Below are 24,723 nucleotides of genomic sequence, written 5' to 3'. Positions count from 1 at the left end.
TTGAGGTAAATTGTTGGCACAAAATATAAAGTTACCAGATATGATAGCGATGCTCAGAGGTGTCAAGCGCGGCATTGCTATTTATATACCTGTGTTTTGGCCTTAGACAAACTCGTATATATATCTATCTCAGATAGTAAGAGTCAATTTTCACCGATAGTTTATAGTATATACAAATAATTTTGAGTCTTATCTACGTGAGGAAAAAGGTCGCAGGCATTTGAAGGCACGAGGCCCAGTGTCTAGTGACTCTATTCCACTTGCTCAGACACTTCTCTTACTATATGTATCATTCGTCCTAAATTATACCTTCCGATCTTCATTTGAAAAGATATTTTTTTATATAGGGTGTCAATAATAAAACTGTCAATTTCAGTCATCATTATCATTTAATGAATCTGTTATTTACAAAAGATTTCGGTGGACTTTGTCAACAATAAGCTTCTTTGCAACTTTTTACCTTTAGCGCAAGCGAGGCGTGCGCACTCCTTCTGATAATAAATTTAATTGTATATATTAATATTTTAACTGCTTATAGCTTGAAAACAATTCATATTAGTCAAAAACACTTCGAAATACGCGTATAAAATAACAAATGTGGATTTTTGTATAACTTTCTTTTAGAAAACTGCTACTTTTGAGACTAAAACAATTTCAATCTTAATGCCTTTGACCGGTCACTTGTGAGTTGTAAGGTCAATGTTCAGTAATGAGGTAGCCATTAAAATTTATAAACGAAAACAAGACTACGCTTACTTCTGCTAATCTACAATTCATTCATCTAGAAACTGTAGATAAAGTCACATGATACAAACACGTTAGTGCAACTACGCAGTTAAAATGTTAAACATACATTATACAACACACCACTGAGCTGTTTACATATATAAAACGGCAAATAAAACCATAAATCGATATTATAATTTAATAACTAATGAATGCATGCGCTCAATCAAAACAATTTCAACAAATCACAAATACAACTAATAGGTAAACAGCTCGTTAACTTCTCAATGAATACATAAACAATACTTTGAGCCAATACTGGATAATATACTGTAATATACATTTTGTATGTAAGTATTAAACATTCACAATGAACAATGTTATAATGTGCTTCTCTGTGCTTTATTCAATGTCAATACATAAAAATCGCCTCTAAAAATAATCATGAGATATTACAAATTCATGATTGTTTCACGGTCGTAGAAGTCAGACCAAAATATATCGTAGTCGACATGATTTCTATTTGATTTCTCTCTGTAAGACCGACGACAAACCTTTGCGTTCAGTCGACAGTTCGGTTACAGTTACATCTCGACTCCTAAATAATTTTTAATCTTAAAAACATAATAACACTTTTGGTTTTTACATAAAGCTATATAACAACAGTAACATTAATTCATATTTTCTGAATATTTCTTAATACGTTCTATACACTTTGTAACGTCATATCAGATTACATTAACCTTAAAAAGAAATTTCATTAAAATTATCGTTTACTTATAGGCATACAATACAGGTTGTTAAAAAAAGAAATATTTCAATATATTTTCCATGTTTATCACATAATACCTTCTCCTAACAGTTAATTGCCTTCCACTTTCCTAATCATAAAGTACATAATTATTATACCTAATGCTTAAAGCTAAATTATGCAGTTTATTGACAAAAAATATCTATGACAAAAATATATATCTATAGTTCAGATATATACACACTAATGTGGCAAGTACATAAAGCCATATATGACGACACCTAACAGGAAGTGTTCGGATGCATGTATGATGCGCGTAAAATTGACTGCGTTACATTTTACTCAACATTACTCATCTATGTAAACTCACTTAACATTAGCGTATTTACACAAATTGTTGTTCGTTACAATGGCACTATAAGAATTCTATACAATGTCGAAGATATATAATGAAGATAACGCTGCCGTTCGCATTGTACTTTAATGCTTAAAAAGTGCTTTGTAGAGTTTAAAAAAAGTGTATGAAAAGTTCACAGAGTCTAGCAAGTTTAAAAGGCAATTGCTACTCTAACACCATATACACACACTATATAATATTATAATAGGTTTAATCATAATAATTGATAGTCCCTAGCTTCACCTCAAAACACGAAGAATGCCTTATTTTAAAATTGGCATCTAGCATACAGTTAAGGACTACCCACCCTTGTCAGTCAGTTCATCAATCTTTGTCATATGAGTGTAAAAATTTAAGCCGTTTTAATCTCTACAGGACGCGAAATTCTTTCTTTTAAGTCCCCATGTCCTTACTGCAACATATTTACAAGAGTGCATATTATTTACATTGATATATTTGTAGAACTTTAATGGAGTCAAAAGTTTGAATGAAATATGAGTTAGACCTTCAGAGATAATCTTATTGTCCGTTGCTAAAGAAAAAATATACCATCACATCAGTTGTATAGAAGGTGAAATTTCTACATGTCTATGTAAGTCTGCTAAGTACTCAATACCCTATAAGTACTAACATTATTGCTAATGACAATATGGACATTTATAATTTGTGTTCACAAAACTCTGCAGTGCTTTGAGTATTAGTCACTGAATGTTTTAACATCGCTTGTAACTTGGGTTGACGTTAGCACCACGACATTTATATGGCACATTGGAATATAGAACCTTACATATCCCTTCTAATATTTTAAAATGCAAAGCGTATATACGCTTTATTGCTTGCAGTCAATTCCAGTATTTAATTATGTCATTAACTTATGGTAACTTCGTATAAATCTTCACATAGAAGTAAGTTTTTATCGTATTTTATGTTGTGTTTGTCAACAAAATGAGTCATTTTCTAATACTTATTAACTTAATTAATAGCACTGTACATTACTGTCAGAAAATAAGTCATTTCGTCGTTTCCTCTTTTCAGTTTAATCGTACGAATTGTTAAATATCTAAGTGGATTTCAAGAAACCTTCATCACAGCGTCTCCAATGTAATGAGATCGTTCAATTTATTTAATTATTGGAGAATAAAAGGGTTCGTGAAATCTTATAGTATACCGAATCAACTATAATTTCGTTTCATAAACGCCCAATGATTGGAGGTAGATACATCATCGGCCAGCAGGTGTTGCAAGAGTAATTAAAATTATAATAAATGATTTGGACAACTACGAAAGCATCTAAATAAATAATTTACATAGGTTCTTAAAAGTATAGAAGACGTAGAATTTAATATGAGCATAGTTTATAAAAGATCACATATCGTTTCAAGAGAAAGACGCAAATTACGAGCACCTGAGCCGACGACATTTATATGCATGACACAGATTTTCTTTGAAGAGTTGGATTACATGTTACAATAGAATCGAATGATGTAGCAATGCTACAATGTAAATGGGGTATTGAAATCATTCTATCAACGTTCATTTTACTTTAAATTTGCGATTATATTGTAACATATACTCACACATTAGTTAGTTTTCTATGATACAGCCAACAAACAAGAACTATCACCATAATCAGATTAACAATTTAAACACATTCGGACAGAAAATAGCTTTGACATCAGATGGCCTAGCGCTACCTCTCATAGCAACACTTTCGTAGATGTGTAAGCGAGACGACACGTAGCTTCGTCCACCTCAAAACGAAGTAGTAGGTCATAGGCTTTCTGAATGCTCCTGAATTCTGAATTCCTGTATTAAATGATGCAATGTTGACTCCCGCGTATTTATCGGAAGAACGCGGCGGGGTCGCGAGATGCACGGCCGCTGACGTCAGTTCGACTCGCATCATGCATCATTTAATAATGAAAAAGCGAATGTCCTGTGCTTGTTATCTGTGTGTGTAGTTCGGCAGCTAGCTGTGTTCACAGCACGCTCTCCCGCTCGGCGGAGCTGGCGGGCGCCGGCTGCGGCGGCGGCGTGTCGGGCGAGGCGGCCGTGCGCGTGATGTGCGGCGCGCCCATAGTGATGGGGGTGTCGTCCTCGTCCTCCTCGTCGCCCTCCTCCAGGTCCTCGTCGATGGGCGTCAGGATGTCCATCGGCTGCTGGACTTCTTCGGGTTTTCTGTGGGGAGAATAACATGTTGGATGGATGTGTTTTTATGAACAGAATGTGATTTTAAGATATTTTATAGAACTCCTGTTAATACTTTATTTTGTCACTAAATAAAATTAGGAGCAAACTAAATGTAACACAGTCAAGATTTTTTGATGTATATAATTTTGGTCAAAGTTTGTTAAATAAACCAATTTCTGACAAACCTTCACATAGTTTAAAATAACATAAAAATAACAAAATGTTAAGGATTTAACAAGCCCATTACCATATCCTCACAGAAACAAGAAAAAAAATATCTATACCTCTTTCCATCTTTCTCCAAAACCTACATACTTTACTATAACAAACCACGTACCTGCGGAACAATGGAGCGGCAAATGACGTCAGAGTACTAGCCAGGAAGAAGGCGGCCGCCATGTAGAAGGAGGCGTCGTAGTTCTTGGTGGCGTCGTACACGGCGCCGGCCAGCGGGGACCCGATCATAGCGGCCGCGCCGCGGAACAGGATCAGCAGACCGAACGCGTTCGTCAGCTTGTCCAGGCCCAGCAGGTCCACCAGGATGATGGAGGTCAGGGAGATGTAGCCCGCTGGGAATTTAATGGTGATGTTAGTATTACTTTATGCATTTCATAAAGTTAACGACCTATCCGACCACTTTGAAACGGTATGGAACTTATCTATCTTAGAAACTACTTATCTAAGAAAAACAACTTTTAATCACGTGCGTAAGGTTGAATTTTGCGAAAAAATCTGTTTGTTTAACTACGGATCTCATATTGATGACAGGTTCCGGTAAATTTTGTTTGTGACGATGTGTCGAGGCTGTTCATAAATAATTAATGATCCAGTTTTTTACCAGTAGGCATGCAGAGTTTGGAGGCATGCCTTGAAAGTTGAATGTCTAATTGTAGAATACTTACAAATAGCGATTCCGAAAGCTATGGCGATTGCGACGTATGTTGCGTAGGAATAACAGAAGGGAGTCAATCCAACTGATATCTGGAAATGTAGATACATATAATAAGGGTATGATTGTCATATAATTCATGATGATAAAGATGACACAAAAACATATATTGTTTAGGTGACCTGATGACTTTAGTGCTGTATAATATAGTCTCTAATTTTATTGTTTTTTTTAGTCATCTACATAAATCAGCATAAAACGCGCCCATACAAGTAGGTACTGACTAGTTAGTTACCTTCCTACAAGGCATAAAAACTCTTAAATTCAATGTAAGCTATGAAACCTAGTAGTAGTAGAAACCTAGTTTGCCTAGTAGTTAGAACAAGAAGATTAGACTGGAAATAATAGTAATGTATAAAATCTTACCGTGGCAATAACGAGGCAGACATTGTTGAGCAAGAGCGAGTCCATCCAGGGGAAGTCAGCCACCCAGCCGCAGATGATACGCCCGAACGTGTTGGTGATACCGATGATGGACAGCAAGAAAGACGCTTGGGATGGCTCCACACCCTGTAGATTGTAAAATCAATATTATTAATTGTGATATGTTCCTCTTTTTTCACCTAAATGACAATACCCAGGTAGCTTCCATCAAATCAATCAGTAATAATGTTACATTGCTGAGAGTCTTCTTGTTCTCGTAATCAAAGTAGAGGGACCGCGGTAAACAAGGTTTTTTAATTTAATTTCTGACATTTAGTCTGAGTTGCTGATAATTACGGATTAATGGTATTACCTGGCTTAGAAGGTTTACCTGGTTATCAGACTTAAAATTCCGACTACCCGTAACTACTGTCAAACCATGACCCATCCAGAGACCGACCGCACGAAGTGTACCTTAATCTGTGATCGATCAACTTGTGCAGTTGTAGTTTAGCCACGTTTTACACAATAAACCGAAATTGCAATGCACGGTTACTATCACAAGTGAACTTTACATTTAAGTCCACGAGGTGACTCAAGTCTACGACAAACGACGACATTAAGTCTGCAACGAGGCGTGCCTTAGATTCCTAAACTGTAGAGTATTGAAAACTTGCCTTGCCTCGTGTAAATATTTGGCATAAAAATTAGATCGCATGGTACGTCATATGATACTGTAAACAATACTAATACTAAATTGACGTTCACAATTCAACAAAGTATGTAACTATACGCGATTGGGTATTAATAATTCACACACCTTCTACGTCGGGTGCAAAAACCATGGCTATTTATAACAGAAAGCATGACTTACTACTGTACTTGAAAACAAAACATTCACGTGACCGCACACACATATGCCAAGAACATTGTTATATCATCGCTCCCTAATTAGCAAGAAAATTAAGTATCTTAAGAAATATTTCGAGATTTCTACTAAAGCATTCGTATTTCAGTTTCGGTCTTGGTTAGTGACGGTCTACCGCCATAACTTGAAGTAATATAATTGTATTTTTGGAAGCTTGATAGTCCACTACATATCTCCTCTCTTCTCCAGCTGCAATATTATTACTTTAAGTGGAGATAGTAGGCCCTCTGTACTTTGAACACTTAATAAACGAGAAAGTGTTTTACTACTACAATATCAATAATCCTAGACCGCCAGTTCATAATTAGCTATCAACTAAATTACTTGCATAGAGTTAAATACCGGCATTTAATTTGTATTTAACGTTAATAACGGTAATTTAATTGTAACACTGATATTATTCCAATAATAGACACTGAATTCCATTTTATGAGTTAAAGTCGACAACGCAAGGGTAGATGTGATTAGCTAATTCAAATAGTTGGTTTAAATTATTTATCTTAGCTAATGAGCTACACCTTGTCGGTCACCGGTGACCGATTCTCTAATTTCCACGGAACGCGTGTTCTTTTTTTGTAATTTGTGTCTGAACATTATGAAACATACAAAATAAAGAAGGTCATCTAAACATACCAAATTCCTATTACGAATCATGATACGCCTTATTACAAGACTGTAGTGTATTTACTCATATCACATCATCAAATACTCACACTCAGCCTAGCAGCATCGACAATATACACGAAGGGCACGTAGAGTCCCGCCATGCCGAAGATGTTAGACACGCCGATCAACATGAAGGCGGGGTCGCGCAGCAGGCTCACGTCCAACATGGAGGACAGGGCGGTCTTGAAGGACTCGGGTAAGTGCAAGCAGGGGCAGAGGTCGTATTCTGAAAATTTGAGTATATCTATACTAATCTATACTAATACTAATACTAATACTAATACTAATATATAATATATAAAGCTGAAGAGTTTGTTTGTTTGTTTGTTTGAACGCGTTAATCTCAGGAACTACTGGTCCAAATTGAAAAATTCTTTTTGTGTTTAATAGACCATTCATCGAGGAAGGCTTTAGGCTATAAACCATCACGCTGCGACTAATAGGAGCTAAGATAAAATGGAAATTGTGAAAAAAAACCGGGCAGGTATACCTAAATCATAACTTATATCTTCTACCCACGGGGACGAAGTCGCGGGTAACAGCTAGTCATTAGATATTTTTAAATGAATATGTCGTTTTTACTGATCATAAATATCAATATAGGTATGAATGTACATTTGGAAACCTCAGATGTTGCATTGCGATTTAGCAGGAGAATTGGTGTGTAATGTTTGATGGAAGAAACGATTATGATTTCCTTTATCGACATTATAGCAAGTACCAATGCGCCAGTACAGTCGATATTAGATAAAAATTTACTAGTATTCGTCTTTTCATGCTGAATTTTAATAACTGCTTTAAGTTTAAGAATATTACCTTAGATTGTCTTTAGATGGACTCCATTATTTCAGTTCCTGATTGATTATTCATTTTCTTTCGTATTCAAATCTCGATATAATAAACAAAAAACTAGATTGAACACTTACGTTCTTGTCTCTCCAGGTCACCAGTTTGCCTGCTCTGTGGCAGACTAAGTACTGAGTTCCTGTACCCCTGCAGCGACTTCTGACTCTGGTACTGGGGCAGGTTGAGCACCGACCCCGAGTAGAAGATGTCTTTACGAGACATCGGACGAACCATACGGGATGGCTCGCGAGGACCGGCCACAGACAGCTTCGAGTTATACATCATGCTTTCTGTATCACCCTGTACAATAAATAAGGAAATATATTAATTATTTAAAAAAGTATATTCTTACTAACATTATTTATTAAAATAAGTATTATTCAAATAAAAACTACTGAGCTGAACTTGATGAAATTTATACATAATATTTCACGTTTAACGAATGAATGAAATCGGTTAGCCCAGAGTTCTGAGGTGACAAACATAAAAAGGATCTCCCACTTGAAGTCGATTGGAAACAAAACGTATTAAAATGCTATTTTTATGATTAATGATCATCCTTATTCATTGTTGTATAATACATGTCGCGTACAGGTATAAAAACATGCTTATTGTTTGATTATTTATAACTTTATCCGCAAAGGCATTGTTATAAGCCTATTGTCATTTTATTTAATGAATATACATTATTTTATTAAATTAATTATTGGTAATAAAAATAGGTAGGTACACTATAAAATTCTATAGTCATATGGTTTTTAGAATTGGGTTCTAGTACGTAGTTAATATACAATCATGGTCAAGAGTAAAGCTGATTATTTAAATTCCTATCAATGTCTGAACTAACTACTCCTATTACATGTTGAAAGACACTTTTTATGAGTCTACCAATACACAAATGAAAAGCCAGCCGCAAAAGGCACTTGAGTTCATTACAAGCGAAGTGTTTACAGTTGGATATCAGCCATGTGGCATATGATTCATAATTTTAGTCTTGTTAATAAATTTCTACAACATTCCTCATGATTGATGACACGGTTTCCTAGTAAAATAATGACACTGGTCGTTTAAAGTTTTGCAAAGATCTGCAATATACACGGAACAATATTGTATTGGAGGGTTGCCAGTCATTCGGACAATTTGGCAGACAATAACAAAAGTTCAAGGCCACGCATCCAAGTTTCGTAGAACAATCGCACGTGGGATATGACCATATTATTGCCCTTGGTAACAATTTATTTATTGCTGTTGAGAATTGGGTCAATTGTTTTGAACTAAATACAATTTCAACACTCATTTAGTTGGGCGTTGTTTACATAAATTAATGTTATTTAGGGTACCCTACACTTCCGACGCGAGATGATAATGATACTGACGGTTTTGTTGGCTAATATGTGAAAGTGAATATTTTAGATAACCATGGCTAGTTACGAGGAGTAATTGAAATGTATTAAAACGATAATGAACAATAACGACCAAAAAGAACTCTTGTTAATACAAGACTCCTCAACAAACCTATTTAGAAATACATTTGGGTTTTTTGGAAAAGTACTTAATGCAACCAGACTTAGCTGAAATATTAACGATAGTAAAAGTACAATTTATTTATTTTTAAATTACTTACGTCAGCATTGCGGTATTGGCTGTTCATTGAAGTTTTGGAAGTAGCTTTGATTGCGGCTAGGGAGGGCTTGAACCTGAAATTGAACATAAAAATTGTTACATTATATTCTCCAAACTTAAAATTTATTGTTTTACTTACCTTTTAACAAAAACATTTGTATATTGATTAGAGGATATATAAACCTTATTTACAGGCTTGTGAAACATTAATGATATTTTATGATAAAAGCATATTTTTTAGTAATTGAGTTATTGTAATAACACTATACAAAACGATGACAAAATGAATAAAAAGGAAATATCTTAATGTGCCTCACAATATTGCATTTTTGCTATCTATGGATGTATATGTATACCTACAGATCCATTATTTTGTTAATGAAATATTAAAAAAATATGCCGAAACTAATATATATTACATAAATTAGATATATACCGATTCGGTAGAATGTAAGAGACTACAAACTATAAAAACCACCTATTGTACTACATTCTTACAAATAAATGTTTCTTTCTTTCGTTCTTTACTATGCAGTCGGTTCAATCAGACCTTTGATCAAAGTGTTGCGACGCCATTCATGCTTGTTTTCACCAGTCAAGTCTACTTATAATAAAAGATATTGTGTGTCGTTTTGTATTTATGCCAGACAAACAATTCTGAAGGAATATGCATTTAATAGAGCAATAGTATCACATGATTAGTAGTCGTATATTGCTTAAATGATTAGTGATATCACTAATATTTTGAGGGATATAATAGCTGTCTTAATTTTAGCAATGTGTATATGCCTGAAACTGACTATTTAACTGAGTATGTTCATAGTAGTTATAAATATTATGCACATAATATCATAATACTTGTTGATTGTTGACTAGTTGCGTTCAATACCACCAGTACAAAGCAAAATATCTAAAGTTTATAATCAAGAAAATATACAAAAACACATGAAGCGTGCCGTTGGATGAAAGGTGGAAATTATATCAATATGAATAAATATGGTTGACTAGTTGCGTACTATACCATTTTTCATATATCCACCACTCTCCAAACTCTAAATAAGATAGATAACATTGAAACACACAAAGATAAACATGATTTAGATAAAAATAAATGTATGACTATGGTTGACTAGTTGCCTACTATACCAGTACTTGTGACGAATTCACCTATCATGTCAATGAATACACGTATGTATGTGTTATCAAGCGGGCATGCCAGCTGTCTCAACGCCTCCACCTAGGTACCATAATGACTAGTTGCGTACTATACCAGTATAGTTAACCCCTCCACCGCAAGGCTCTCCCTATAAAAGATCATCTACTACCTATCGCCGGACCTGTCGCCGGTGCTTTGCTTGCGTTGTCTGTCGAAGAAGGGCACGGAACCGTTCTTGGGTAGGCCGGGGGCGTGCGCGCTGAACGCAGGCGATGACACGTTGCGCGACATCTGATGTTGAGGGTTGACTGTCAGGTTTCCGTTCTCTCCCTAGAACGTACGAATGCATGTTTATTTTAATGAATAATAGCATGAGTTGGATGATTTGTGAACCTATTGCTGGGTAAATCTGATGATCAATGCGATAGCTTGTAAAAAATATTGACTTAGTATACAGGCTGTTTGTTTTAAACAAGAAGTTACGTGTATGTATTATAGAGGGTATGATAAAAATTGTGATATCAATCAATTTTAATCGAATGTCATTAAAATGAATAGAAATACAGATATAGTACACTTTATTGTCTTTTAAGTATTAATAGTATGGCGCATGACCGAACGCATATACCTACTGGGATTATAATAGAATGATGCATTATGTTATTACCGCATAAAACGACGTAAAATATTGACTTTATATGCTGCCCTATTAGCTGCCATTTATGATTTGCATGAGGCGATAAGCACTTGAATGATTTTCCTTAACATACGGAACGTACCTACGTTCTACCTATATTTATATTTATTGTTATAGGTGCCAGCTTAAAGGAAATCAATATTATTCATTTGAGTGCTCTTGTCCTGTAATTGTAGCGGTCACATGAAGACTTAAAAGTCGCCCAGGGACCCGATTCTTCGCTTTCAAACGGCCGAAAAATGAATAGCAGTTGGATTACATTTGAAATTATTCCTATTTTCTTAAGCATTTTGTTAAAACGATAATTGGAAATTCATTTTTTTGAATTTCAGTGTGCCGTCTCGTACTGAATTTCCAATTATTTTGTAGGAAAAGATACAAAAAAGGTCATTTTAAGCCAATTTTCATTCATTCATCGTCCGTTGTAAATAGCAGAATTGGGGCCCTGATGACTTTACTTCGGGTTTCTATAGAAAAATTACAATTATGCTTATGTCGATAATGGCAGCTAAAAAAATTACCGACTAACACATATTTCTACTGCACATCGTCATAGAAGTATATATACATATCATTTACATAAATTGCGTGACTCTATTAAAAGAGTCATTAATTTAATTAAAACTTACCTACATTACAGTTTACCAAATAGCAGGGTAAAAGTGAAATTACAAGTAAACGTTTACAATTTCACAATAAATTATTGATAAATTAAATTATTAATAAAGTTTAACAGGTACTTTATATTTATTAGTCATTGTTTATGCAAGCAGTTTATGATTAGTGACTTTGACTTTGACCTGAAGATCATTCCGTGTTTGAGTCTTTTGTTTGTTATATTTAAACACACTTAAAATTGATAGGTAATTATGTTTTTATTGATGTTTTTAAATAGCCTCGCCTTTTTCGGATTATTCATAATGTCACGTATTAGACACGTTCATCTGTTTGTTATTGACCGAACTACCTATGTATGTGTTTATCGTGTATAGTGTAGGTTGTTCAGACATCGCTCACAGTCAATATTTTATCATAACATAGTAATATTCGTAAAAGATAGGTAAGTAGAGCTACGTACTTTAATATTATTATAACAATTGCGCAATTGCATGCTCCTTATCATGAACCTATATTAATATTGTCTGGTCTAGAACATCTATAATTACTATAATGTAATACCGCACTTAGTGAAGGTAACATTAGGTATATTTATTTAATAAAATATGTATAAGTGAGTGATTGATAATTATGAAAGCTTCAAAAGTGAATAAATGTTAAAGGGAAAGCAAAACAGTATGAAAAAAGCAGCGTTCTCTGCTTTTGTAGCTAACAGAAAATAAAAAGGCAACGGATTAGAATCTCATCGTAATTGAAAATAAAGGATTTTTTTTAAGACGCGTTCATACAAAACATGTCAGTCAGCTATCGATGGTCCAATTTTCAGTCGGGTGTAAACAAAAAAGTTACCATGTATGAAAAACAATAAAATGCATGAGACTTGAGGACAGTCAGCGACTGACTTTATGTTCAGTTTGGACGCGGCTTTAAATAGCAAACAAATACATACCTTTTTCTTATCACCACCGTCATCAGCAACTTTAGCTTCAGTGATAGTAGGCAGGGTAGGCACTGTCGGTACTCCAGGCATGTTAGGGACGGTCGGTACGCGGGCTAAAGCTTCCAGGTTCAGAGACGAATGTACTCCAGGGTCGATGTTTAATGGTGCCTGGTGACGCAAAGGCTTTTTGTTAAGTGTAAAGTGTGGGACATGTCATACCTTGAGATACGATCGAATCACATGCTTTAACTAGTTTATATAGTCCCCAGAAATATTTTGAATCCCGTAAAATTTTGGTAAGCCAATGACAGTTTTGGAGGAAGATTTGGTTTCCATATTAAAATTGGGATTGAAAACATGACTGGAGTTCGTTTAGTTCTAATTCTAAACCTATTTGTACTCTAATGTCATCGTATCAAGGTATAACTGGCTTCTAAGAGGTAGACATCTATGTAAGCTTAGAGAGAGAGAGAGTTTTCAAGCGGTGCCAACTACAGTGCGATGCGACATCTAAAGTTTTCAAACAACAGCTACTGCTTGCATGCATCGGTCCCTTCCCGTAGTTCGAAGAGATTGGAAAATACACTCGATAACAATTCACTTCACAGTAATAATAGGGACAAAAGAAAAGGGGAAAGCTTGCCAATCATTTGAAGGCATTGCCCTCAACAAAGCATGAAACCGCTGCATAATATATGAACTTGTTTCGCAGTACGACGACGATTCAGAGAACCGTATCGCTTATAAGTAGAAACCGAGTCTATTTGTAAAACGTACTATTTCTAGACAAGTCTATTTTATGCAGCAATTCCAGCAAATTAGTAATTTGGTTGAATAGGAATTTTATAGAAGGGACAGAAAAAGAAAATTTGTGATTTTCGTGTTAGAATCCATATTATAATTTGTAGAAGTGAAATGAGTCTTGTAATTCGCACCCTTTGTAAAATAAAACTAACAGTATTTTGGTCCTTTCGTTCATTAAGCGACTTCAAAGAAAGGAGGTTCTCATATAGCTCATAAATGATCTGAACTGGGAAACTAAAACTAAGATAACAAATCCCTCTTGTTTTGAAATTCAAGGGATTTATCACGCGTGAAATCATTGAAATTCTTCTCTTTAAATTATAGTGGCTCTTTCGTATAATAACTACCGAAACTGAGTCCAGATAATTGCCAATAAATTCTAACTTAGTGCACGTACATACATACGAAGTCAAAACATGCTTCAAATTTTGTTAGCACAACAAGCGAAAAAACGAGACCACTGAAAAGTGTCTAGCCTTCTGCTAGGAATACCCCACCACCTTAGAACTAGAAAAGTATTAGTGAAAGCAACTACATACAGAATCGTCTACTACGTTCACCTTCAGCCTCTTCTCCATAGTACCATCGGGTAATTGGACCACAAAATATGATCCACCGATAGAACCCCTTTCCATTTGTAGGCGTTTTTCTTCAGCCATACGTTGTAGTAAAGGCTTTTCGCCTGAGGTCTGTAATTTTTAACAATTCCGAAAATCAAATTTGCTTTAGAACTTTTTCTTATAGTATAGAACAATGTTTCGTAATTCTATTTGTAGAATACAGAGTCATCAATTGGTACTAATAGATCGATAAGTACACAAGTACAATTTAATCGTTTCCACGTATTTATCGCACGGGATTACCGTCGTAAATAACGCTCGTTGAAAATCATTTACTTTAATAACTTCATTATTTCAACTCCATTAATTAACATGTGGAACATAAATCCTTATTGGATTTCTAAGAATTTGCAATGATTAACTACTTTGATGTATGTACAAACCTTAGGATAGACCAAAGGCCTCATCAGAGCACCAAAGACCGCGCAGTTAAGGATCAATCCGGCGAGCAAGAAGTTAGCATTTTGCCAGGACCCGAATTCATTAAGCAGGAGTGCTGCAAGGGGGGCAAAGCTAAAGGTGCCGACTCCTGAGCCACACACAGCTATGCCGGTAGCGAGGGATCGCCGAGACTCGAAGTAGTAGCCCACTGCCACTACTGATGGTAGGTAGATCATACCAAATCCGAGACCTGTAACAAAGAGATTTTCATTTCAAACATTATCCACTCGTAAATAATTTTTGTTTAATTTTTCTGCCTGTTCATTTTCGGTCAACGTTTTTACACATAACTTATGTCTTTAAGTTGAACCTTGAGATACCTTTTTAATTAAACCAACCACAACCAGACCCTTTTAGTAAGTTTCACGTGAGCTCTCATTTTGCTGAGTACATTGAACTCGGAAGGTGAAGTAGTGTCAAGGAAAATTCTTGTTTTGAAAGCTCTTTGTGTCGCCATTAAAGTTTGTTTTCACAATGAGTAAGAGCGCCGACTGATAAATCAGCATGCATGCATGTGTTTAGATAAAACCCGCGTCACTACGCAAATCAGAATCTTCAAAGAGGTGAAGCACTATGATTAGTAGCCGTTGCTCAATTTGGCAGTATCCCAAATTACAGGGAACTTTGACCAATTTGCATGAGGTGTCTACGTCACGTACAATTTGGCGAGTGATATAAAAAGAGGAATCGTCACGCTATTACTGATATCTCACTTCTCGTGGACATTGACATCTGATTAGTTTTGTTCTTTCTTTACTTTTGCAAAATCTATAAGTTTATTTTTGCTATGATAATTTAATGCAAGTGTATAAATGAAAAATTAAACGTCGATATTTTATATTCTATGGAAATATTTTATTTCATGCTAAATTAATTAAATAATTTTAAGATACACATTTGCCTATTTTAAGACACCCCCACAGCGTGAAATTTTGCTGTTGAGTCTAAACAAAAAACATCTATGCATCTAATTACCCACGTGGTGTACGGTTGTTTAAATTTTATATTAATCGTATCCAGACGTTCCCACGTTGACAATGGCGTCGCGACGGGTCTCCAAGGAGGTAACCCTTCTGACTTCATTTGTCTGCGACCTTGACACGTTACTAGGCAACATCTTAAGGCGCCGCTAGGACTCGAAACGTCATAAAATAAGCGAGAATGCGTTACGCCATAACATTTAATTACGTGATCGTAATCCATTTAGATTATTGCTGTATTACGCGAACTAAACAATGAATTCAGAACATGATACGATGACTCAGTTTGTTGTCAGCCCACAAATCAGTATTTGAAACCGCACAAAGGCGCATATGGGTTGTTGCCTGCTTCAAAGAGGTCGTCGCCACTGTACGCATGCGTCATTTCCCAGTGCGATATTCCACTTTTCTCGACAAAATAATTAATCATTAATTTACATACAATGTTAGCAGCTGGAAAAGGTACAATGAATCGACACTTCGCCAATGCAAAGAGCATAGGAGACCCAGATTCAGAAGTAATTTACAACGTATATAGGTTAAATGATGTAATAAATTAACTCAAGAATATTAAATACTTGTGTTGGATACACTTGATAAATGTACAAACGTCCTCTAGTAATTCTTGGAAGCGCTCTATTATTACTTAAAATTAGTAGAAACTTTTTTGTGCATGGTCAGTCTGGCACGGATGTGGAACAAATACCTCTCCCAAATTCTCTCTGTTACTCAAAATTTATTCATTTACATATCACGTTACAAGGAAATTAAGATTTTGTATAAACGCGGACTACCTTCGTAACTTAATATGCACTTGCAAGTTTTCATACTGAAACAGATCTGTTAGAAATCGTACAAACTTAATTATCTACTCTGCTGTTAACAAACAGATATCCTTAACAGACTAAATTGTTTTCATATTTGATTATATGCAGTATGCCAAGTTGCTAACATTTATTTATCACTTAAAAATACAATGACCAAATATTCTGTACCTGTGAAGTTGTTAATAACACTATAGGCTCAATGTACAATTTATTGTACATACATCAAATATCCATATTCGTTACTGTGTTAATCCCAAGTACCTAATGTCTTCTAAAAACGGTTTTTGTTACTTTACTACACTATATGGTATATTATACTGGAAATAACGAAATCAGTCGATCACGTTGTCTAAAAAGTGATGAGATATATACCAATACCCTAATTCGATATTAGTAGCGTTGAAAAGTTATTGATTTCGTCTTTGGTGATCGTGAAGTACCTGGTAACAGCTTCTGAATAGTCTTGACATTGAGAATCGATGATCTCAACGGTCGACTGCCAACTGGGATTTAAAATTGGTGCTAAACAGACGTGCTAATTATCAGAACTATTTTTCATAACTTCTTGACACTACCTATTTGGTTCGTTTTTAGTAATTGTGAGGATAAGACTTTACTGAAAGATTATTAAATAACTTATAAAATAACCCATATCATGATAATGTCATGTGATAAATTATTTCGATTTTGAAATGATTGAACCAAAATGGTCGCCGTGTTTTTCCATCGTTGAAACCTTGAATGCTCGCCACACGAACATATTCAAGAATTGGGTCAGATCGGATATTCCTAATACTCAACGATTTAAGTGCAACATTGTAAAGAACTGTCAAGAGCGAGAATTTATTTGAAAAAAAAATGCGGTATCAATGTGCAATTAAAGACTATTCTAGCCTAGTTAGGCGCCATGTCGGCAACATTTGGCATGTAGCCAAGCGTTCCATGTTCTAACGACCTTCAAGCCTTCAACTGAGTCTCTATGGTAGGACTTCACATGGTCGAACAATTAAAACAATCAGCCTGATAAAGCTCAATATAATCTTTAACTCATCTCTATTTTTATCCAGTAGTAGGCTATTTTAATCCATTCGCGAGGCGTTTTAAATTCAGTTTTACATTCAGTAACAACGTGCTACATTTTTTTTAATACTAATCGATCCCCCTCCTCGTACAGCGAAGCTAACGTTAAAGCGATATTAATTTGCAAAAATAGCGTGTTCATAGGTTATTTTAATAGCCAGGCATAACGCTGCATTCGTGGAATGGAAACCCCCGCTTTTCTTCGAATGTAGCTAATTGCCAGAAGGGCTTAACACTACAAAATAAAGCGTCATTTAAGCCGCTTCGTCCACATTGGTGTCTGCTGGCAAATGTCCAATTTCACACACGGGCTGTTGCCTCGGTTTTCAAGGGTTCGAGAGAACAAAGAACGTGTCGAAACGTTTTTAATAATTCAAGCGTCTTGTTTTATCGGAAAAGAAAGACGCGGTCAAATATGTAAGTACAAAAGAAATCTTTGTTTAGAACTAGAGTTTTTCTTTGACAGAATATACTAGAGCTATGTCTATACACAAATGTTTAGCTTGGTGTTCCATATATTTGAAGTTACTGAAAACCTGACCTAAAATTGTTATACGCTGTCATAAAGTTTAACATAAATGTTAAATAGCTTTGAATAAATCCCATAACCGCGTGCACCATGAATATATAAACGAGCGTCCTTCGACTCTTTTTATTGAGCTGCAAGAGACATGTGGCATAAAATGAATGCTCTGAATAGTCATTTAAGTAATTAACATCAGCCTCGGGTGATTTCCCCACAGACTAACTTTATAGTTATCAGAAAACAATGATAGTAATAGAAACAATAAGACAGTCTTATCTTATCACTCGACAACTTCAACTTGATATAGAGGGATTAAAGAAACTAAAAATGGTATCGATAGACTATCGAGTTGTTTGCAATTGGATTCTAATTGATGTAAATACGCAATTTCTGCAGTATTAACAATATTGTAGTCACAGAAATTAATGAACCGACATTTTTTCCCCTGCAATAAAGTTTTCACACACGAGCAGCAACATAGTTACGTTTAATAAAATCGATACATGCAGAATAGACTATTTAAAAACGGGTTCACTACATTATATCTATAAGCAATAGCATGAAAAGTAATCAAACAAAAAGCTACAAAGGTTAAGCAAATTGGATGGCCGAAGTTAGGAAATAAAAGAAATACCTGAAAGTTTCGAATACACTATAAAAGTTCGAGAACAGACAACCCTGTTGTGAAAATACAAACATTACGAACATGACTCGGTCAGAATTCAAAACGTCTATAAACAAAGAACAATACCAACACAATCACCCATTAACAATAAATTTAAAATGCATTTAAGGACAAAAGACGGAATCTATGAAATATATTAAAGTCAGGGAAAAACATGCTTCTATGGACAACATACATTAAAGATGTAATTGTAAACTTCAAACGAATATGAACATGTAAGTGTACGTCTGACTCATGTGTTGATGTTAAAATTAATTGACTCATCATTTAGTTGATAGAATAATCTGCATATTAACGTAAATACGATATCTGTTGCTAAGTATGAAAAGTTCGAGCGGAAATCTGAAACCCACAGTGTTATGTATTGCGATATTATACATGTATGTAGATGAATCAAACGAGCCAGTTGTAAACTTATTATCTCAGTCACAGAATGGTTCCATTTGGCCTCATTTTAGCATCTGTTATGATGACCATTCGCTCGTAATGATATAACTATGTACTATAAACTACAATAGCTGTATCCTTAAAGTTTGTGTTGACAGAAACCATGGTTCGAAGGACGGATTACCGACTCGGCGACGCCATGCAGTAACTATGCCAGCGTGCCAAGGCCATTGGACATTTACATAAGTCTCACGTTCCACATGAGTCCTGCAAACCGTTTTATTGCCAAGCGATTCTAAATTTACCTCAAGTCAATACAAATTACGATGTTTACATGCGCTCCTACTTAATTACTCGAGACATGGATCTTAGCAGAAACTGTTAGAAAATTGGTATTTAATTCGCTTTCTAATGCAAAAAGGAGAATACAAAAAAGAAATATGAGAAAAACGATGTTTTCAATTTCAAAATTGGCACAAATTTTTCATATTCTTGTCACGAGGTGTTATGAATCAAAAATGAATAATCACGTATCATCTGTCCCGTTGACAGCAAATTTATTTTTATTATTATTGCATTTTTCGACTAGACTAAACTTTACAATATTTGTGAAGTAGAGACAAAATATTTCTGTTCTCAAATCTAATATTTGTTTAGTTTTACAAGTCTAAAATGTTTATGTGTTAGCTAACAACGGCAGTAAAATAATGATACATTTGCATGTATTTGTAATCTGATAATCTCTTTTAATTATGTGTAAAACAAAGGTGTGTTATACAATAATCATTATGCAAATACTTATGCATATAAAACATTACATTTGCCACTTTATTAGCGTGAAGGCTATCATAAAGGAGTAAAAAAAATATATTATTTAAACAACTTATGATTAACAGATGATGCAAAAACAAGGTGATAAAAATCACACATTTATTTTTTCTTTGAGCAGAAAAGCGCTTAATTTTTCTAAATTCATCCATCAAAATATGTCGGACGTGCAGTGTTTAAAACCTCTACTCCTAACTACTTTCCCTGCATAGCATTTCGAATTTCTCTTAAAAAAAAAATGAGCCACATAGTTTAAATGTCACTGAAAAATCTCTGGTAGAAAAAGCTTACCTCCAATCAATCCGTACGTGATCATCATCATGGTGACACTTTTGCTGAATGTGGAGATAACGAACGCAGTTGCGGCCACAAAGGAGCCGGCAACGCAGACGGCGCGACATCCGAACTTGTTACATAATGCTGACACCACAGGACCTGATGACAAGATTGATTTTCTTAGTAAATAATATAGAAGAAGTCATTGTACAAAAAAAACATGAAACGAGGGCCAGAATGCCTAACGTAACGTGTCTCTCTCTCAACTCTTTGAATCGAGATAGCGCACTACACGGCGTAGAGAATCATCTCGCTTTTAAAACTGCAGCAACCTTATTTTAAAAGGTGGTTGTAGGACCCTAAACGTCATAAATCGATATGTTGAGATGAAAACAGTGTAAATTTTAATATTCTACCTATAGTAGTTGGGTACATAAACACAATAATACGTAATTTTATTAGCATTTAATATGTTCCCGTTACTAAATAGTTTACAAATCGGTCTAATTAAGTTATGATTGAGAGCCTTTACTAAGAATTCTCCTATAAGAAACTAATTAAGTTGCTCATTAAGATCGAATGCAGCGTGATGTTATAAGATTTCATTTTGCGAGAAGCTTTGAACTCAAATTAAATTGCTCATATATATTAAACCTTTTTTACATTAAACTTTTTTATTCCATTTGCTTTTTGCGGTTGTCAGTCAGTCTCCCTTTTATATAAGGTTGATGTTCTAACATTGTTTCGTTACATACGTTCCTAAAATAAGTTCGATGCTTCATACGAACGTGACCTTTTTGAAGGACGTAACCTTTAAGGTCATTATAAGTCCTTCCATGACCGAGACACCTTCCGGCATGTCTATTTATATTTAAATGTTTTTAGTAATTATAGGTGTAGTCTATTTATAAACCATTGAACTTATATTTTACACAATTGCTCTCATCAACGTGGTTAATCCTATTTTCTGATAAAATACATAGTATTATGTTAAGTTCTAAGGACTACAAAGTATCACGTCATAGACTTAATAGATACTAAATTCACAGCACGCTATGGTATAAACATACCAAGTAAGATCATTATAATAGTCAAGTGACCACCTTGGTACTAAAACCTACATAACAAACTTGATCTGAGCTACTCGATGTATTATTTAAATACTTGCAATCCAGTTCAAGGAATCGATGCTACGTTATAAAAGATTCATTTTACACAAACCTCGTGTGATTATTGTGTAATTCTTTATAAGGAGATGTGATTTATAATGCTGTTTGTCAGCCATTCAAATCCTTACACCTTTTTATGAGGCATAATTATTTATATCACATATCCCGTCATATAAGTTTACGAAGATAATGTAATTTTTAATATACCGTCACTCAATCATATAACAATTTACCTATTGTAAGTGCAAAATTTTGGCAATGAAAGAAGCACTAATGCAAGACAGATAGTGTTTATAAACCAACAGGATTATGTGGTAAAGGAACTGGTGACCTAATTACATATCAATACACACTTTTATTAGGAAAACAACACGTTATACATCGGCCTCGTTCAAATAAGTATTCAATTGTGTAAACACAAATATATAGCACACCTAAATAAGTATATAGTTTGGTATGTACTAAAATTCTAAGCAAATTCTGTTTCAAATCAAAGTTCGGGCAAAGATAAGCAAGAGTGTGAAATGTTTGGGTCACTATGCCAGGCCCTATTGATAAGACGCTTTTGCAAATCACAGTATAAAATAGTCCATAGTAAGTTTTATAACACATTTTTATCGGAACATCACCTATCTATAACCGTAATCGGTATTTCCAATCAGGTCAATGGCACTTTAAAATAGATAAAGAAGATAACGAGGGATTCTCAGATAAACTGCTATATGTTTAAAATGCAAGGGAAAATAGATGTTATTTACACATTTACAGATCTGAAGATAGATTATCATTATGAAAGTTATTAATTTAATCGATATAGGGCGTAACATGAATAAAACCTCTGTACTCGTGGCTTAAGATTATTTCGTGTTATCGGGATGGATTTACTATCACTAATGTAAGCACTCGATTATCTAACGGATCCGATGTATAGTAATGAACAAGGATTAACTGCGACACGGTTATTTTGTTTTACTGCACTCGCTTCAAGTGTCAATTACCACAGTACGTGCATGCTTGGCACGCGCTATCAGTAGCCAACAACTGAATGATAATATTTAGTATCAAGCATATATTTTAAAATTACGATACGCAAAAAATTTACCTACCTGTACATGAGCGTTATTTCTTATCATATAGTTTAAGTTCAAGACACTATGAGATCTTAATTTCATTCAATCTCTTTCAAATTCGTAACAAGGAAATTAATCTCATAATTTGCATTAACTATGAAGGCAGGAAGCCAAGATAATAAAATGACGAATTTATTGTTAGGATACGCTTACAAGGCGAAGCAAGTACAATATTTACGTACTCATAAACAATAGCTATATATCTCGTTAGAGTACAAAGGTATCTGCAATCCGCACATGAATAATGAACAGCTAGCAACATGTGCCGACGTGACCTGAATTGATAGGAAATGAACGCGCTTGACTGGAAATGACGTCCAAAAAGAAGGAATGCTAAAGGTCTTTTCAATTACCAATTTGTGAGTCAAGCGTTCAATGATCTGAATACTGTCTATCATGACGTACTCACTGTAAACAATATCCTAATAAATGTGAATTTCATGTGATACGTAGGGATGACTAGGGATGTAATCAATAAAGAACGTTAGCCGAAATAATCTCATAAAGCAAATATATCACTGGAATTTACGATATACAATATTATAAAGCTTACCGGCTGCGAGATAAAATCCGGACAGCAAACTGCCAACCCACGCCACTGTGCCTTTACCCTCGCCGAAATACGTCACGAGTTCTGGTAGGAATATGCCAAATGTGTAGGCGATGCCGTCTACGATCATGTTGCACATGAAGGAGGCGAAGACCACGACCCAGCCGTAGCCCCCGTCGGGGGGAGGCGGCAGGGCCCCATAGTCGTAAGCCTCGTCGTCGTCAGCGTCAGCCGCCGCCCCCTCTGCCGTCAGTCTTGCTGCTTCTTCGCATGACGTCTCACTTTCCGTCTACAACAAAAAAAAAACAAGAATTAATTTTTAATAGTTATTCTAGTAGTCGATAATAAGGCAGCGCGCGCATTGTAACCCAATGCAGCAACATTGCAGTGTTCCATAAATTACCTACATAGAAAACGATCGAGTTGGTTATTTTGGATGAACGGCGTGTTTCATGGGCATTTCATAAAATTACAAACGATGTATCTAAAAATAGAGCCTGAAGTAATATTCGAGTCATCTATCAATACGGTTGACACAATTTTTCTAGGGTAGGCATATGAATACATAAGCACACAACTATACATCAAGATAAGCGTCAGTATCAATGCCAAGGCTTTAGCATAATAAAAGTTTACCCTAGAACCCAACATTAAATTTGCGTACGTAAATTCAAATCAATTACGTCACAACGATCCCATTCTTATGGCATGTATTTAAGTCTGTTTATTGTCGTCTGTCGTAAATTTAATAAACGCCAGCAGTAAAACGTTTGCTTTTAACAGTCTTGGAATTTCACCATTCCTTGTATGTATTTGCGATCCTGACAACTTATTTTGAGCTACGACGGCCACGTAAACTTCCTACAATCAATAAAAAGGGGAAACAAGGAGATTTTTTTTTAAGAACAGGTATGTATTCTGTTATTTGTTTATTTTACGGCCATTGTCAGTGCCGTTACTAAGGCTTACTTTAATTGCTCATACATGCGTGCAATAACGCCTATTGTTATTATCCGCACAACAATGAAAATGAAAATTCAGACTTGCAATCAGTTCTTTGTTAGTTGGAAATAAAAGAAACGTGTAGTAGATGTTTTTTTGTTAAATGGCGATTTTACATGAAGAGTTTAAAATTAAAAGTCGTGTATTGACAGTTGTTTGATTAGCTACGCACGTAGAACATTCATTCATGAGATATTTAATGTTATTTTAATCTATTTATTATACAAGCAAATTATGCATGCATACAACAAACTTCAGATAGTGCAATCAACAAGTAAATAGGTAGTTTAGTAACTTATGTCACAGTTGAAAATATTGGCGTCTCTTTGTTAGCAGCATGAGCGGCGTTCCATTATAACTTTATCATTTCTTTGTTCGCCGCCGCGTCAATTCCAACTGTCATGTGATCACGTCGAATGTCAGAATTATCTATGAGACTTGGTCAATCACAATGAGCTGTTTTATGCATTTTATCTAACAGAGTATAGTATTCAAATCGAGTACTGAGAATTGAAGGCAAAATAAGTGAAACGCGAGCAGTTTGCCAACTAAACTAGACGCTGGTATC

The 24,723-nt window shown here is 35.0% G+C and overlaps 1 protein-coding gene across 4 annotated transcripts in view; it reads right to left on the bottom strand.

Annotated features, from left to right (window-relative positions):
* Positions 1–370: 370 nt before the first annotated feature.
* LOC113505374 (monocarboxylate transporter 12) overlaps positions 371–24,723 on the bottom strand; it is a 35,941-nt gene continuing 11,588 nt past the window's right edge. For 2 of the 4 annotated variants that reach the window (XM_026888037.1, XM_026888040.1), the window contains exons 2-14: positions 23,157–23,442; positions 20,320–20,463; positions 14,658–14,905; positions 14,194–14,343; positions 12,860–13,018; positions 10,765–10,925; positions 9,441–9,513; positions 7,897–8,116; positions 7,018–7,196; positions 5,380–5,523; positions 4,967–5,045; positions 4,402–4,633; positions 371–4,052 (exon numbers count right to left, since the gene is read on the bottom strand). In XM_026888037.1, coding sequence (XP_026743838.1) covers positions 3,854–4,052; positions 4,402–4,633; positions 4,967–5,045; positions 5,380–5,523; positions 7,018–7,196; positions 7,897–8,116; positions 9,441–9,513; positions 10,765–10,925; positions 12,860–13,018; positions 14,194–14,343; positions 14,658–14,905; positions 20,320–20,463; positions 23,157–23,442 — 2,274 coding nt within the window. In that variant the 3' untranslated portion in view covers positions 371–3,853. The remainder of the gene's footprint in view (positions 4,053–4,401; positions 4,634–4,966; positions 5,046–5,379; positions 5,524–7,017; positions 7,197–7,896; positions 8,117–9,440; positions 9,514–10,764; positions 10,926–12,859; positions 13,019–14,193; positions 14,344–14,657; positions 14,906–20,319; positions 20,464–23,156; positions 23,443–24,723) is intronic. The other 2 variants (XM_026888038.1, XM_026888039.1) reach the window with 2 other exon arrangements.

Source organism: Trichoplusia ni, chromosome 25, assembly GCF_003590095.1.
Source record: "Trichoplusia ni isolate ovarian cell line Hi5 chromosome 25, tn1, whole genome shotgun sequence".
Taxonomy (NCBI): domain Eukaryota; kingdom Metazoa; phylum Arthropoda; class Insecta; order Lepidoptera; family Noctuidae; genus Trichoplusia; species Trichoplusia ni.
This window is presented reverse-complemented; position numbering and strand designations above follow the sequence as displayed.